The 16,293-nt window shown below is 52.4% G+C and overlaps 1 protein-coding gene across 1 annotated transcript; it reads right to left on the reverse strand.

The window, feature by feature from the left end:
• Positions 1 to 1,708: 1,708 nt before the first annotated feature.
• On the reverse strand, positions 1,709 to 10,743 carry BEST2 (bestrophin 2). Its single transcript, XM_029585112.1, has 10 exons — positions 9,788 to 10,743; positions 9,064 to 9,223; positions 6,805 to 6,899; positions 6,222 to 6,455; positions 5,117 to 5,271; positions 4,504 to 4,581; positions 3,592 to 3,744; positions 3,425 to 3,505; positions 3,125 to 3,279; positions 1,709 to 2,786 (listed from the first exon to the last, which is right to left on the reverse strand). The coding sequence occupies exons 2-10, from the start codon at positions 9,213 to 9,215 to the stop codon at positions 2,006 to 2,008; spliced, it is 1,884 nt and encodes a 627-aa protein (XP_029440972.1). The 5' UTR covers positions 9,216 to 9,223; positions 9,788 to 10,743; the 3' UTR covers positions 1,709 to 2,005.
• Positions 10,744 to 16,293: the final 5,550 nt, after the last annotated feature.

Consider the following 16,293-nt stretch of genomic DNA (forward strand, 5'->3'; position numbering starts at 1 on the left):
GTTCCATCCCCTTTATCATTTTGGTAGCCTTTCTGTACCTTCTCCATCACAATTGTATCTTTTCTGAGATGCGGCGACCAGAATTGTACACAGTATTCAAGGTGCGGTCTCACCATGAAGTGATACAGAGGCATTATGACATTTTCCGTTTTATTCACCATTCCCTTTCTAATAATTCTCAACATTCTGTTTGCTTTTTTGACTGCTGCAGCACACTGAGCCGACGATTTCAATGTGTTATCCACTATGACACCTAGATCTTTTTCCTGGGTGGTAGCACCTAATATGGAACCCAACATTGTGTAACTATAGCATGGGTTATTTTTCCCTATATGCATCACCTTGCACTTGTCCACATTAAATTTCATCTGCCATTTGGATGCCCAATTTTCCAGTCTCACAAGGTCTTCCTGCAATTTATCACAATCTGCTTGTGATTTAACTACTCTGAACAACTTTGTATCATCTGCAAATTTGATTCTCACTTGTCGTATTTCTTTCCAGATCATTTATAAATATATTGAACAGTAAGGGTCCCAATACAGATTCCTGAGGCCCTCCACTGTCCACTCCCTTCCACTGAGAAAATTGACCATTTAATCCTACTCTCTGTTTCCTGTCTTTTAGCCAGTTTGCAATCCACGAAAGGACATCGCCTCCTATCCCATGACTTTTTACTTTTCCTAGAAGCCTCTCATGAGGAACTTTGTCAAACACCTTCTGAAAATCCAAATACATTATGTCTACCGGTTCACCTATATCCACATGTTTATTAACCCCTTCAAAATAATGAAGCAGATGTTAGGCAAGACTTCTCTTGGGTAAATCCATGTTGACTGTGTCCCATTAAATCATGTCTTTCTATATGCTCCACTATTTTTCCCAGCACTGAAGTCAGGCTCATTAGTCTATAGTTACCTGGATTGCTCCTGGAGCCCTTTTTAAATATTGGGGTTACATTGGCCACCCTCCAGTCTTCAGGTACAATGGATGATTTTAATGATAGGTTACAAATTTTAACTAATAGATCAGAAATTTCATTTTTTAGTTCCTTCAGAACCCTAGGATGCATACCATCCGGTCCAGGTGATTTGCACAGCTGCGCTTAGAAAAAAGCAAAGGTTAGGAGTAGAGAATAAAATGGAAAATGTCATAATGCCCTCTCAATGGAGCCCTGGCGTGAGCTCACCTCAAGCACTGTGTGTGGTTCTGGTCACCACCTCTCAAGAAAGACACAGCAGAACTGGAAAGAGGTGCAGAGGAAGGAAAGAACTGCTAGCAGGGAGGGCACGGCTCCCCAGGGATGAGAGGCTACGCAGGTGAGGGTGCAGGACAGAGGTTTGTGAAATCATAAAAAAGGGGGGGGGGGGGGGAGGGTGTTATTTACCCTTTCAAATACTTAAGCAAAGGGGACCCACCCTAAGACTAATGCAGCAGGCTGACAGAGGGGGGTTCGAGCCCCTGAAGGCAATCCTGGGAAAGCCGGCGCGTATCCCTGGGAGTGAGAAACAAGAAATGCGGCTACTGGGGGAAGCACCGGGTACCTGTGACTGGAACTGGCCCCTGTTGGAGACAGGATGCTGGGCTCCATGCACCTCGCAGCTCTTTACAAAATGATAAAAGGGTAGCAGCAGAGTCACGGCGGCTCAGTAAAACCAGGTCCCCTCTCGGCCTGCCTGAAAGAAAAAGCCACTCTACTCCAACAACATAATCTCCACTATAAAATATTTTATTAGCTGAGCAAATCGTTTAAAAATGTTCGTGCTATACTAATTCAGAATAAAAGGAGCCAGGAAGGGAGCTGTGTGCATGCAGGAAGCCCAGGGCAGGGGACTCTGCCAGCAGCTCTTGATTTCTCGCCCCAGCTTGCAGTTCTTCTGATGCCTCCTCTGCACCGCTGGGCTGTTCAGGGAAAAGCTGAGGAACTTCCCCCCCCCCCCCCCCCTAAACAGAGTTATCCTTCCCCCCTCCCTGGAAAGAGGAGGAGATTTTCTTCTGGAGCTTGTTAAAATCCCGGGATTGTATCCGTTAATGGCGCCTGCTGCTCGCTCCTCAGCCCGAGGAGGCTCGGTGGCGATCTCTGACCCAGGGCGGTGGCGGCAGCTGTGGGGGCTTCCGGTGACACGAACTGCTCCCGGGGCGGTGGACAGCTCGTCTCGTGCAGAAACGGAGCCTCCGGGCAGGGCCGCTCCTGGCGACGAGGAGGAGAAGGAGATGTCGGGGGGAGGCCCGTGTCCACCAGCGGCCTCTCCGGGCCACGCCGCTCCTGCGGAGGGAGCAGACCGCCCCTGCAGGGTGGGACGGAGGGGGGCCGGAGGGGGGAGAGCGGGCGCGTGAGCTCACAGTCGTCCACCGCGATCTGCAAGCCGGGGCAGGGCTCTGTGTGTTCGCTGTCGACGCGGTCGCCCGTGGGCGCCAGGCTGCTCTCTGCCGGGGAGGCGAGGAGCTGAGGCACCGGCGACGACACCGCTTCCTGGCTCGCCTCAGCCTGTCCCTCCTCCCCGCCGAAGCAGACGTCGCTCAGGGGCTGGTGCCGGCTGGGGGCTTCGCCCAGGCAGGCGGTGGTCTGGGTGTCCTGGCAGAGGCAGCTGTACAGGGAGGCCTCGGAGACCGCGCTGTTCTTACGCCGCAGCAGCTGCAGCCGGCGGGTGGAGCGGGTCAGGGCGGAGCCGAGGCCGGCCGGGCCCGGTGCCACCAGGCGCTGGAGGAACTGCAGGCGAGAGCCGGCCCCCGGGTTCTCCTCGATCTCCTCCAACGGCTGGAACTGCATCTCCTCCTTGGGCAGCCTAAAAAAAAAAACCCCAAAACATCAAGGGTGCGAGGTGAGCCCCGTCCTGAAAGGATATCACAGGGGGGAAGGGGCATCCGTGCTGCTTAAAGAGAGAGGGCGGTGGAGGAGGACCTGAAGGAAAACTCAACACACCTGCTAGCCACGAGAAAAACAAAATAATGCGGATTTATCTTCCCTAATCCCCGATGTTTGAGTCTCCTTTACCAGCACCCAAAAGCCTCTGCGTGACTCAGCGGCGAGGACGGTGGCCCCCAGCGTCTCGGAGAAAGCCACAGCAAGATGGGGGGGGGAACAGAAACGAACATTCGTCATCCCCAGCCCCCCACAACTCACGTCATGTCAAAGGTGGATCCCTGGAAGGACGGCTGCTGCAGGCAGAAGAGGGTGGCAGCCGTGTAGGGGGCTCTGGGGTCCGAGTCATCCCAATACCTGTCCCGTACCAGCAGGGGCAAGTCGTTGTACATCTCGTCCACGGCCATCATGGCTACCTGAGCGGGAGGAGGCAGCGAGGCACGAATTACACCTCCCTCCCAACAGCGCTGCACCCCCCCCTCCCCCCCCCCCACGGACCCCGGAGAGGTGGCACACCCCCCCCCCCCTCCCGGACAGGTGGCACCACCACCCCCCGCTCACCTGGAAGTTCCTGTCGATGATGAGATTGATTTCAAAGTCGTCGTCATCTTCCCCAAATGGATTTATCAGTTGTTCGGCCACCTGCGGGGGAAAGGCAGGGAGTGGGTCTGTTATTCTAACACCCCCTGCCCCCAGGGTAACAGGAGGACCCACCCCATCCGCCGTACCTTCAGCCAGCCCGCGTAGAAAAAGAACTGCAGCAGGGTGAACACGGGCACGTAGAGGTCAAGGTCGTGCCCCCGATAGCCTTGAGCTGGGTCGAGGAACTGCCGGCCGATCAGACAAACCAGGAAGAAGCTGTAGACGGCAATGGTTACGACCTGGACAGGGGGGGGGAGAGAAGGGGGCTGGCGCGGATTAGCGTTCTACACCTTCCTTCTCAACGCCGCAGGCATCAGGTGCAACCCACCCACCCCCCCAGAGATAAACTTTTTCTCAAGTCTGGATACAGACCTTCTGACCTATCCACCCCCTCACCACCACTCCAGCTTACTGGGGACATTTAGCTTATCAAACTCAAAAACAAAACACCCGAAAACAAAAAACTACAACATAAAAAAAAAACAAACTAACAGCTAAACATCAAATACATACAGTACAAAACTATAAAATCCAATCAGAAAACGTGTACACATACAGATCAGTCAGGGGCAGGGCTTGCAGAGAAAGTGGAAGAGTGCTTACAGGGCCCAGCCTGTGCACTGAATACAGCTGTGCAGAGGGACCTGGGCTTGATGTAGAGGTTGCTCACTGCCTCTGGGGCTCGCGTAAAAAAACCCAAAAACCCGATCATTGCACAGCGGTGCCACCTGCTGGCCACATTCAGGGCCATCACTGAAGGGGTCCAGAAGCAGCCTTGGCGCGTGGCTCCGTCGACCAGGACTGGGGGGAAAGAGTTGGCAGGAGGAATAACGGGGGCGGCAGCCACTGGAATGTACACCCAACGAAGGCCCATGTTTCCAACCAAGTTGCAAACACAGGTGAGCAAGAGAAGAGTGCGTACTGGACGGTAAAAGACTTGACAAGTCCAGAAGCTTTGGAGCTCAGCCAGGATACATGCAGATGGCCAATTCACTCACCTGAGTGTACACGAGTGGGACACTGATCCAGTCATAGTGAAAGAGCATCCCACACTGTCCCCGGAAAGCATTCAGCTCCTGCAGAAAGGACCATTCTGGTGAGACCATGAACGCTAACCATACACTCTCCCCCTGCAGAGGTGCTTTGAAAGTTTTTTAAAAAAAAATTTTTATGAAGCCAAACCAGTTAATTAAAAAGCTTGTGCAAACTATCCAAAGCATAAATGCATGATTTTTTACATACATTTTTTACTTTTGGCATACATTCTTCCAAGTTTTCTTCCTGCCTTATGGGCTCAGTTTACTAGAAATCATGTCTTACAAGAATTAGTCCCATTAACATCCATGAGATAAGATTTTAATACCAGCCAATTAGGAAAATGTTATGCAAACAAGAACTAGCTCATTGTTGTGTACATTGGAGGTGGTAATGTATTGTGTGAACAAAAAGGTTCCAAGAGAACTGCTTCTGAAATGCCTTGCCGGTCATCTTGCACTCTCCTGGGATATCCCATACTTTAATAAATAAATAAAATCGCTCTCTCTTTAAGCTGCCTGCGTTAAGTGTTTATTTATAGCTCACAACTCCCCCCCCCCCTTACCCACAACTCACCTCCATGAGAAGCTTCAGACCCTGCTCATCTGGGATCCGCCCCTCCTTGCGGGCCTGGGCTGCCAGGTTGGCGAACCAGACGCACGGGATCCAGTACTTGTTGTACGAGGACCGCAGGGATTCGTACTTCTTCCGTTCGTGGCGAGTCATGAACCCTGCGAGGAAGGAGAAAAGACTAGAGACCCTAACAGCAGGCGGCTTTCCCTCCCTCCAGGCCCACCGAGGCTGCCCCCTTCTCCAGGGCTTCCTGTGCGTGCAGGGACCACCCTGGTCAATTATTTTTTTGAGAGTAGAGAGTGGGCGAGATCCCTGTCGCTAAGAGATGGGCAGCAGGGCTGCGTCTGGCCTGTCCACAATCCCGCCCCCACCTGTGTCATGCAGGTCAGAAACCCAGAAAATTAAATCCCGTAGCTGGGAATAGAGAGGGAGGAGGTTTATTTGGGTCTTTATGTAGAAAGCCAGTCTTTAAATTGTGAAACAAGTAAAAGGTTACTGGCTTTTCGACACCCCCCCCCCCCCCCCCAAGCAGGAGGATTGCCAAAACACCAAGGGTCAGGTCGCTTTTGTTTGCAACAAAGATTTCCTTCACATCCTAAAGGCGAGGCTGAATTCAGAAGCCCGGTCCAGAAAAAGGGGGTTGCAAATAAGCTTCTCCCATTGGTCTGCAGGTGCATGCGATCCCAGTGGAGCGCGCTCAGGTGACCCGCGCGGCACTGGGATGCACAAATCTTAAAATGCAACAAAATGTAGATTAAGCTAATGCCTAGGGCTGTGCTTTCATCCGTAACCACGTTGTCTTATGGTTCCACGTGGTTTTTAAACTAAAATAAGAAGTTTGGCTTTTCTTTTCTGTTTTTATAGTGCACCCTATGAAGGATGCTTCAATTTTAGATGGTTTGAAGGAGGTTGCCATGCACATTCCTAGTAGTAGCCTTGCACTTGTTCACATCCTCAATGTAGGGGTTTTTTTTTTTGGTTGTTGTTAATCATGAGTGATCTCTTCCAGCAAAGACCCCCGTCCCTAAGCAGATCTGTGGGTTAAACTCAAAAGATTTGCACACAGGAGAGAGAGAAACTCCCCTTGCCCCGCCGCCGCCCGTCTTACCTGCCTCCACCACGTGGTCGATGGTGGGGAAGCGCTTGAAGACGGCGGTGCTGACGGAGCGCAGGATCAGCAGCGCCGACAGGCTGCAGAAGCGCATGAGGGTGCGACGGAAGAGGCGGCCCCGCTCGTCGGTGCCGTGCACGTTGCCGGAGATGACGCACATCAGGCGGTCCGGCATCGGCATGCTGGCGTACTGGCTCCACCAGCGGTTCACCACCAGCGTGACGTAGAAGCCTGGGGGAGGGAGAAGCGGGAACGTGAGACTGCCCTGACTGCATCGTGCGCCACTCGATGCGGTCAGGAGCCGGGCGTGAACCGGGGGAGGGCCCCGCGCAGCAGAAGCAGGAAGGGGGCAGATCATCCGTCGTCGGCGCCTCCACGCCGACTGGGCGTTTGGTATTTTTTTCTTTTTTGCGTTCAGAGAGCGGCGTCGGGCCAGCGCTGTGCTAGGGCTCAGGACCCGCTGCCTGCGGTGCATCTCTAACCCTCGCCACGGGGGGGGGGGGGGGGGGGGGGAGAGTCGGACGCCCACCCGGGCAAGGAAGGACGGACATTGAGGATGAGGGGGATGGGATTCACTCACCCAGCACAAAGGACATGGGGATCAGGTTGGCGTAATCGTTACAGTAAATGGCCAATTTCTCAAAATATCGCTTCTGCTCCTCGAGCAGCAAGAACCTGCCGGAAAAAGAAAGAAAGAAAAAGAATTAGGAAACCCGGGCAATCTCTGAAGAGTGCACAGCGCAAAAATCTACAAAGAGAGCAGCGCCACACGCGCGTCAAACGCACACGGCAAGGGCTGCCCTGACCGCCCTGCAGCGGCGGCACAAAACGAAAAGACGCCGCAGTGATTGATCGATTTGAACCGTATCTCGCCTTCGGCCACTTCAGGTCCCGGAGGTGGTTCCCCGTCCTCGTCCCCCCCACTCCCCGAAGGCTCACAGTCAGAGATTGTACCCGAGGCAACGGATGGAGCGACCCGCCCCAGGTCACGGGGGGGAATTGAGCCCTGGCTCCCCTGCTTCACAGCCCCCCCCCCCCCCCCTAACCTCTCAGCTATGCTGAAAGATGCTGCAGGTCCCCCTAAAACAAAAAGTAGAATAAAATGTTTGAACAAAGTACCTCAAGGTTTGTCGACTTTACTGAACCAATAAAAAAAAGTCTCCACTCGACGATGCAAGAGGTCAGCAGCATGAACCAACGTAATTCCTTTTTACAAAATAAACCCCTCGTTGTTCTGTATCTATAACGGGATTCCCGTAACCCCAGGCAAAGCACAGGCTCTTAACGAATGCTCCTAACGAATGCGCTTCTCTCACGTAAGATGCATCCTGCGTGTGAACTAATGCAGCGCCCTGGAAGCTGGTACAAGGCTTTTACTAAGAGGTACATACGTCCCTCACGCGTGCACACGCTCTCTCTCTCTCTCTGTGTAAGGAAATGCTCTAGAAGAGGATGGGAATGAAGGAAAGAGTGCATGGGGGTAATTTGCTGGTGTGGCAGTCACTACCCTTAACCAATAAGCCTTTATGCTGTTAATGCAGCTCCAACATTTCTCTCTGCTTCGTCGGCAAGAGGAAAAAGGGAATTGGATTCAGACAGCAACCATAAGGGCATTGAATTGCACAGTTTGGGAAAACAAATGAGCATGGGGGTAACTTGCTGAGGCGGCGGTCCCTACCCTTAGCCAATAAGCCTTCACACTCTTGATGCAACTCCATCAGTGCTCTCTGCTTGGACAGCGTTAGGGGTGGGAGGTAGAAGAGGAATTGGGCTCAGACGACAATTAACACAGGCCCCAAATTTTACGGTCCAGGGTACTGATACGCAGACCTAAGGGAAAAACTACAGGGATTTCAGCCTTACAAGCCGTCCTAAGCGAAACACATCAGCACTGCCTGAATTTGCAAGAAGGCTCCTTGCCCAGTAGAAGTCTGGCTAGCAGTACATTTTATTTTTAATGAGTTATCATAAGGCTTGGGGGTACCTGCAGGGAGCGGCAGCTGCTCCCCTCGAGAGAAACATGGGGGGAGTGGCGTGCACGGCAGATACTACCATAAGAAGCCTGCCGGGCAGTCCAGATGGTCCTTTTCTGCCATCATTACTGTGTTACACTCTCTCTGCCCCCCTCAGCTCATGCACGGAAATTCTCCTCTGATGTCTCTTGCACACACACACACACACACACGCACTCATGCCTTCTGTAAGAAGATTGCCGTCTCACCCCGTGGTCATCCAAACAGGCTGATCGGGTCCTAGTCGTAGTCGCAATTTTCGTAGGGAAACTCAGAAGTCCGGATCCCTGCATGCATGGTGCACAGAGCCAGGTCTGTATCAGCCTGTTCGGTGGACCTGGGCTGAGTAAGCAATCCTAGCCCCATGCTGCCTACACACACACACACACAAGCGGTGGCCAGGAGGGCTGAGGGCTCTGGGCAGTGCAGTCCCCCCGGTAGCTCCCAAACCTGTTCAGGGTATCTGCGATGAATATGCATGAGCGAGATTCGCATGCTTTGACGTCTACATATTCACGAGGGATATCCTGAAAACCAAACTGGCTGAGGAGCCTCCAGGACAGGTTGTGGGAGCACTGGCTCCTCAAATTTGTCCCGGTGACCCCCCCCAAAGCTTGTCGAGTTTTCAGGGGATCCACAATGAATATGCATGAGATGAGTTTGCATATATTAAATACTTAGTCTATGCAAGTTTAACATCATCCACTCCCTCCCAAAAAAAACCCCCCAAAAACCCGTTACACGTTGGTGGCGCCCTGTGAAGCGGAGGCTGTGGTGAGTTGCCCGTTTGCCAGGGTCCCTTCCTCAGCCCAGGGCTGGGGACCCACCTGTAGGTGACGCTGAAGCCCAGGTACAGGATGCAGAAGAGCAGGAACTCCTTGTAGAGCAGCTTGTAAATGCTCCCCCGCCACAGCACCAGCAGCTTGTAGAAGCCCCCAAAGCGGGCATTGGCCACCCGGGCGGTGTAGGAGACGGTCATGGGGGCACCTGGGGAGGAGGAGGAAGAAGAAGAGGAGGAGGAGGAGGAGAAGGGATAGGGCAGCGCTCGCCCCACCACCGGGGGCCCCTCTGCTCCTGCATGGGGGGGGGGGGGGGGGCAGTCTGCAGGCAGGGAGGCTACGTCCGGCTTCACCTTTCCCTGCCTGGGATGAGGGGGGCAGAGAGCCGGGACCGGACAAGCAGCTTCCCAGGGTTAGAGGGACGGAGAGGAGTCCCTCTAAGGGGGTCAGTAAGCCCCACCTGGGGGGCATTTCAGATTCAAAATTTTTTTTTTTTTTGGCAGGGCATTGATAGGAAAAGCCCCTTACAAGCATCCTCCACCCCAGGAGATGCCAGAGGGAGGCAAGGGAGAGCATTTACCCGGGGGGGGGGGGGGAAGAGAACGAGAAACAGTTTGGTCCCGTCCCCCCCATTACCCTTGAGGGAGATTTAACTCCCCTCTCCTCCCTCAATTGCTAGGGTCCCATAGGGGAGAGGGTCTGGTACGCCAGGACCAGAACGGGATTCAGCCCCCGTTAGCCCACCCCAGGTAAAAAGCCCTGACACACTCACCTTTTGGAGCAGAGGCTGTCCCGTGCCCCCAGCAGCTAAACGCACCCCTCTCCTGTGTCTGGAGGCGGAGGGGATAGGGGCTGCCTCTCCGGGATGGGAGAAGGGAGGCTTCTGCTTCAGGTGATCCTCTCGCTCACTCTCCCTCCCTGGCTGGTCCTGCACGGTCTCAGTCTCTCCCCACCTTCCTGAGGCAGCTCCCCTCCTCTCCTCCTCCTCTCCTGGGTCTGGGGCTGCTGCAAAGGCTGAGTTTTCCCTAGGAGATGGAGGGGATGGGAGAAGAGACGCTTCTGCCTCAGGTGATCCTCTCTCTCTCTCTCACTCTCCCTCCCTGGCTGGCCCTGCACCGTCTCAGTCTCTCCCCTCCTCTCCTGGGGGAGGATGTCCCCTCACTGGATTAAGCCAGCTTTGGGGCAGCCTCCTGAGTGGCGATGCCCTGGCCAAATCTTAGTAGCACAATAGGCTTTGGAGCCCGGGGCGGAGCAGCCCAGGACACCTGCTGAGAGCCGAGAGTCAGCACCACAAGCCAGGGGATGTCAGGGTTTCCAGGAGGACTGAGGGTTTTAATCTGAAAAGCAGAGTCCTCTGCAGATAAAGGGAAGGTGCTTACCCCTGTCTAAAGGCCTTTGGGAGAGGGAGGTTAAGCTGATCTTTTTGACTGCTAGGAAAGGAGTTTGCCTCAGAAGAGAGAAGCTACCTGCCCTAGCGCCCCTTATGTACCTTGTTTGGCGGGGTAAAGATTCAATTATTGCACCTTTACCCAATTAGATTAAACCACACCTGGTAACACTCCTTGCAGATTTAACTTTTTACCTGACGTCCCCTAACCTGTTGGGTGTCTGAACTCAATTGTAAGCTCTAGGAAGCAGGGACTGCCTGATGGGTGTTTTGGTACAACTTGTCATGCTGTTATCTATGTTTACCAGCAGCAAGGGAGAAGGGAAGAACAGAAGGAGGGGGTGGCTAAGAGCATTTGGGGGGAGAGAGAGAGAGGGGGGGGGGGTTATCTGTGACAGAGGAAGCTTCTGATCTGAGGATATGGGTTACACACATCCACTCGCTGCCAGCGTTAGCCCATGTGGCATCAAAGTAACGCATAAAGTGGTAAAAAATCTTCCAGACATTGCCCCGGTTCTGATGCCGGTCCAGATCGTCTCTGCTCAGGTCCTGGTTCTGGCTGGCCTGCTCCAGTAATCTTCCTGCAGAGTTGCAGTGCAGGCAGAGCCTGGCATCCTGATCCCATTATTCTGCATGTCTCTCTGCTGGCCTGGAAAAAGCCTGGACACGGATCTGTCTCAGTCCAGCTTCTCCTCTTTCCCCCCACAGGAGGCGTACTGGGGTTCTAGGGCTGTGGCTGTGTGAGTGCTCCATAGGTGCTGAGTGTCTGTGCTACAGGGGTTTGTAATGTCGCGCAGTACCCGGAGGTGGAAGGGAAACTTTGGGGTTTTTTTAGACACATCTTCAGATTCTCTCTAGGAATAGAAGTGCGGGAGGTGCTCGCCCCAGATTTTATTCTTCCAAATTGCTGAATCGGGTGGGGTTGTGGGTTTAAGCCCCTTCGCTCTATCCTAAGGCATTGCCCTGGATGATCTCCCTGAGCTCAGGTTCAGGAACGTTGCCCTTTTCTGTTTGAAGATTGCTTAGCAATCTTGCGGCTTACGCTGGGCGCACATTTTTTTTTTTTTTGCATGCAGACATTATTCCCCATCCAGCAAGGACAAAATGCACGTGGCAACGTGAACAGAACTGCACCCAAGTTAGCAAAGGCCTGGATTGGCCACTGTTGGAAACAGGATGCTGGGCTTGATGGACCCTTGGTCTGACCCAGTATGGCATTTTCTTATGTTCTTATTACTCCCCACCAGTGCTGAGAGGGGTGTGCGGGATTACCTCCCGGCTTCTCACTGCTGGAAGCTTAACTCCTGTAACATTACTTGGGCTAACGTTGGTCTAGGGGCGGGGGCGACAGCTCTGGGACAGCATTCCCTCCCTTGGTAGTGAGGCTGGCACAGTATACCCAGCTCTCCCTGTGCCCGCCCCACAGCATTCCCCGGGCTGATACTCCGCGAACCACCACCGACAGCAGCCGCCTTCCTCCTGCCCGGCTCTCCACTGTCTCCTGCTTGCAGATGTCGTGCGGACAAGGGCAGCCAAAGCACTATTTCTGCACAGGAAGCATACTTTATGTGCAGAGTAAATGCTCAGAGCACCAGTTTTATTTTCTGCGCACAGTTTTGGGGGAGCATGCTTTAACTCCCATGCATTAACAGTAGCTTACTGCAAGGGGAGTTAAATTCTTTTTTTTTAGCACGTGTATTAAAACTCTGGGGCCCGGAGTGGAGTAGCAGCCTAGTGGTGAGCGCAGCGAGCTACCAACCAGAGCACCCGTTTTCCAAACCCGCACACAGCCACGTCTCCTGAGCGCCCGATGCTACAGACGCACTAGGAACGCACAATCTAGCACTAGTGCGGCCCTCTTAATGCGGGAGCTCATCATGATAGGTCAGCACACGCCTGCGATGAGCGCTCCATACTGCGCAAGCCCGCTGGGAACAGGGAAATAGCCGCAGTTCCTGAATGCAGTCCGGGTGGAAGCGCCAAACGGCGGAATATAACATCAAATAAACAGGCCCTGTCTAAATCTTCCAGTGCTTCCCATCAGAGAGTTTCCTCCCCTGTTGCACCGGGCTTTTACCTCTGTTCTCCAGAGCCTGCGGCAGGGGCTGGACTCCAGTTACTGCCCCCCGTGTCCCAAGCTGCAGCTATGGCTGAGCCAGCACAGGGCATGGAAGGGTCAGCCAGGCTCCCCCTCAGATAAGAATTATTACTGACAGAGGTGAGGAGGGCAGGTGCTCCTTCAGAGAGGGATTAGGATTGGCAGAGGAGAAGAGGGCCAGGCACCCCACGGCGAGGGATTAGTGCTAGTGGGGCTTGGAGAGGGTAACTTTCTATCTGAAAAGGGAGAATGAGGGTCCTGCCTGCTATAACCCAGCAGATCGAGAGGGGAGGTGCAGGGGCTTGGGGGTAATATCCATGCAGGCTGGTTACCTGCCCCCTCCCCGGTTCTTCCACAGGACTGCACCAAGATTTCTCAGCACTCAAGGGGGCCGACGCAATACAATGCGTGACCAAAAACACTCACACAGTCACCTCTCTTGGGCGGCCGATGCAACATGTAAAGGAACAGATGCGCTAGGAATAAATTGCGCATCCCCGGTGCCAAGGAGTGGCATCAGGCGCTCAGGGTTACCAAACAGACACTCGATTTACGAGCGCTGCTTTTAGCTCAGGGCAGCTAAGGTAGCGGCACAATGTACACGGGCTGGAGCGTGCATAGTGTGTGTGGTTATTGTAGACACGGAAGTTTTATTTTTCAGGATGCACCGTTCCCTGATTTCTCCTACTTGTATCGTGATGAGTCTAAGGAGAAGGAACTACAGAAAAGCAGTATTCCCTCCCAGTACACCCCTTGCCATGCAGCCGGACTCTACGCCTGCTCCAGTAAAAGTGCACCTTGGCTGCAAGGGGATTTTTTTGCAGCGGAGGTAATAGCTAACAGCCTCATCTACACTGCATTTACGTGTGAGGAGAGCTTGGAGCTCTGCTTTGGAGGCACTGCTCCCCTTACTGTACTGGGGGGGTTATGGACACATGTCCAACCACTCGTTAACCTGAGCGCTCTTTAGTGCATCAGCCTGTCCGCTCGTAAAGATGGCACAACAGTCAGGGATGGCTCAGAGAGAAGGCAGAAGCACAGGGGATTGTGTCATGCTCTGTGATCACCAGCACCATAAAATATTAACCTACCTGATTCTCGGCTCTAGTGTTTCCATTTTGGGTATTTTATTTATTTAAAATATTTATATTCCACTTCTAGTAACAGTCATGCTAAGCAGATTACAGCAGGAGCATAAAACATCAAGTTAACACAACAGTAAATTAAACCACAAACACAACTCGCACACAGTGCAGATGTCGGCATGCTTCCTGAAACAAGATGGTCTTTAATGCTCACATTCTCTTTTTTTTTGTTTCATCGATAAGCAGGCTGAATGATCCATGACAGGTGGGTGACACCAGCCCGCAGCACTGTACACCCTCTAGAACTTTGAGCTCCAGTGAGCATGTGCGGGAGCTCCCCTGCAGGCAATGCCTCATCAGCCTTCTCAATCATCATTTTTTGTCCAAGCACAAGCACGCTCTTCGCTTTCTAAAACCTTTTAAAAAAAAAAAAAAAAGTGATTTTCTTTCTTCGGTTTACCCATTTTAGATACCTTGCTGCCCCTGCCGCAGCCCCAAATAGCACTTTTCAATGCGAACTGTAAAAATATATATATATTTTTTTTAAAGTCTTTGCCACCTCAACCTATTGGGCCAGAAGCAGCAGCCTGTTGTGATGAATTCAAAAGCTGCATCTAAGGCACGGTAACATCCCTCACTGATGGCCACAAACTGTGCTATTGCTGCCTTTGCCCAGACCACATTCAGGCATATGGCGGGAAAGTCTTCCAAAGCTCCCTGCTCATACTTCTATAGGTATAATATCTTAATGACTGCACTGAAAAGCTACAGCCTGCTGCTGGTGGAAGTTATTACGTCCAACCACGGTCAGATGCAAAAGAATGCAGCTGTTGTCATCTCCAACCTGTCCATGACTCCGGTTCATGCACCTCCTTCAGCCTTAAATCGGAACTTAATCAACTTAGAGCGAGCACCATCCAAGCCCATGGGCATGAGGTGGTAGTGGACCTCCCCGGGGATAGCCTGTTTGGTGAAAAACTCAGAGAAAGGGTTGCTCAAATAAAAGAGGAGAATATAGTGGTCCGATCCTTCGACAGCTTTCGAGCAGCCTTTCACTTCAAGACCCTCCTTCGCTTACAAAAGATAATCTTTCCAGAGATGCCTCTAATCGACCTTTTCGACTGCATTGTTTAGCTTCTCTTCCGGTGCAAACGACAGCAAGCAGTTCCAGCAGGACCTCAGCCACGGGAATGCTGACATCCTAAAAACCACCCAACAGGCCCAAGCTAAACCTGGGCAGAGTTTTTAATCTCTCCAGATGATCATTTCTACTCTTTTCCAGCATAGGGCAGAATCCTGGCCTTCCTGAGAGCAAGGCGCCAGATAACCAAGGCCTGCTGGGTCCTCACAATCGTGCAGCATGGATATCGTTTGTGTTTCTTCCGGCTACCATCCCTTCCGCGTTATTCCACTCTGATTTGTCTCACTTGGCACAGCTTCCCCTAGCAGTGCAATCGCTTCAAAAGCAAGCGACAGAGCCAGGCCCTGCCTCCCAACGTGGACTCCTGACGTTTCCTCAGCCCCAAGAAGTCAGGAGGACTGAGGCCCAGTCTGGACTTGACACACATCTACTCTGGACTAAAGCAGTTTGGGAAGTTTCAGAATGTAAGACATGTGTTGTTAAATACTTGGAGAAATTTAAAATTGATTGCCGCAGCACGATTTTCCCTTACAGCCAGAAGGAAGAATGAATATGCGCTCTCAATCCAAAGGATTATATTTGCTCATACACACTTGTCCATCCTTCCCACTGGCATTACTTTCGCTTCAAGGTGGATTCTTCCCGCTATAAATACAAGGTGCTCCTGTTCTGCCTATCAGCAGCTAAGAGAGTCTTGATGAAACGCCTCCCAGGGCAGCAGCACACCTGCCTTGCCAAGGGTTCAGAGTTTTCCCATCCCTAGATGACGGGCTAGACATAGCAAGTTCTCAGGAAGGCGTAACGACTGTCCCTGCACAAGACAATTCCTCTTCTACAAGAACTGGGTTTTCTGGTCAACTTCGCAAAATCAAATCTAGTGCAGACTCAAAAGAATCTTCATCAGAGCATGAACAGACTCGCTACACGAAGAGTGAGCGAGCCAGAGAAGTCCTTAATGGCCTTAGGTCATTCATGTAGTCCCTCTAACCTGCCTTCATATCCGTTACTTTTAGTGGGGTCTGAGCTCTCAATGGGATCAGCTACTGCAACCATAGTACAGATTTCTGAGGACATTAAATTGGAAGTGGCACCCCTGCATACTTAGGAGGGAGCTCTCCTCATCAACTAACACTAATGACCAACATCTCCACCAAAGGATGGGGCACTCACACAGATACCTTCTGTCAGCATTCACACATCTTCTTCCGGGGAGAAACATTTTGATTCAAACTGGCAACCAAGGTGTCAAACAAACTAGGAGGTGTAGGGCCATGGCCCCTCTGCCAGAAAGTGCTAAAGATTTGGAATATAGCTTTCTGTTCCCTTCCGATGCAAATAGGATGCTAATGGTAGACCCCATAAGACAAATAGTTTGTCAGCTATTGCCCGTCACAGAGCCCATTTGTGTGGATGGAATAGTCTAAGGCCATGCACCAGCATGCTGGAGATCGGACAGTAATGCCCACTTAGTTTTACTCAGTTTTACCCAGCAATCCCAGGTTAGCTCAGAATGCTTTCCTGGTCAATTGGGGAACAAACCTCATCTACACTTTTCCACTGATTGCCA

The sequence above is a fragment of the Rhinatrema bivittatum genome, chromosome 19 (assembly GCF_901001135.1).
Source record: "Rhinatrema bivittatum chromosome 19, aRhiBiv1.1, whole genome shotgun sequence".
NCBI classification, from domain to species: domain Eukaryota; kingdom Metazoa; phylum Chordata; class Amphibia; order Gymnophiona; family Rhinatrematidae; genus Rhinatrema; species Rhinatrema bivittatum.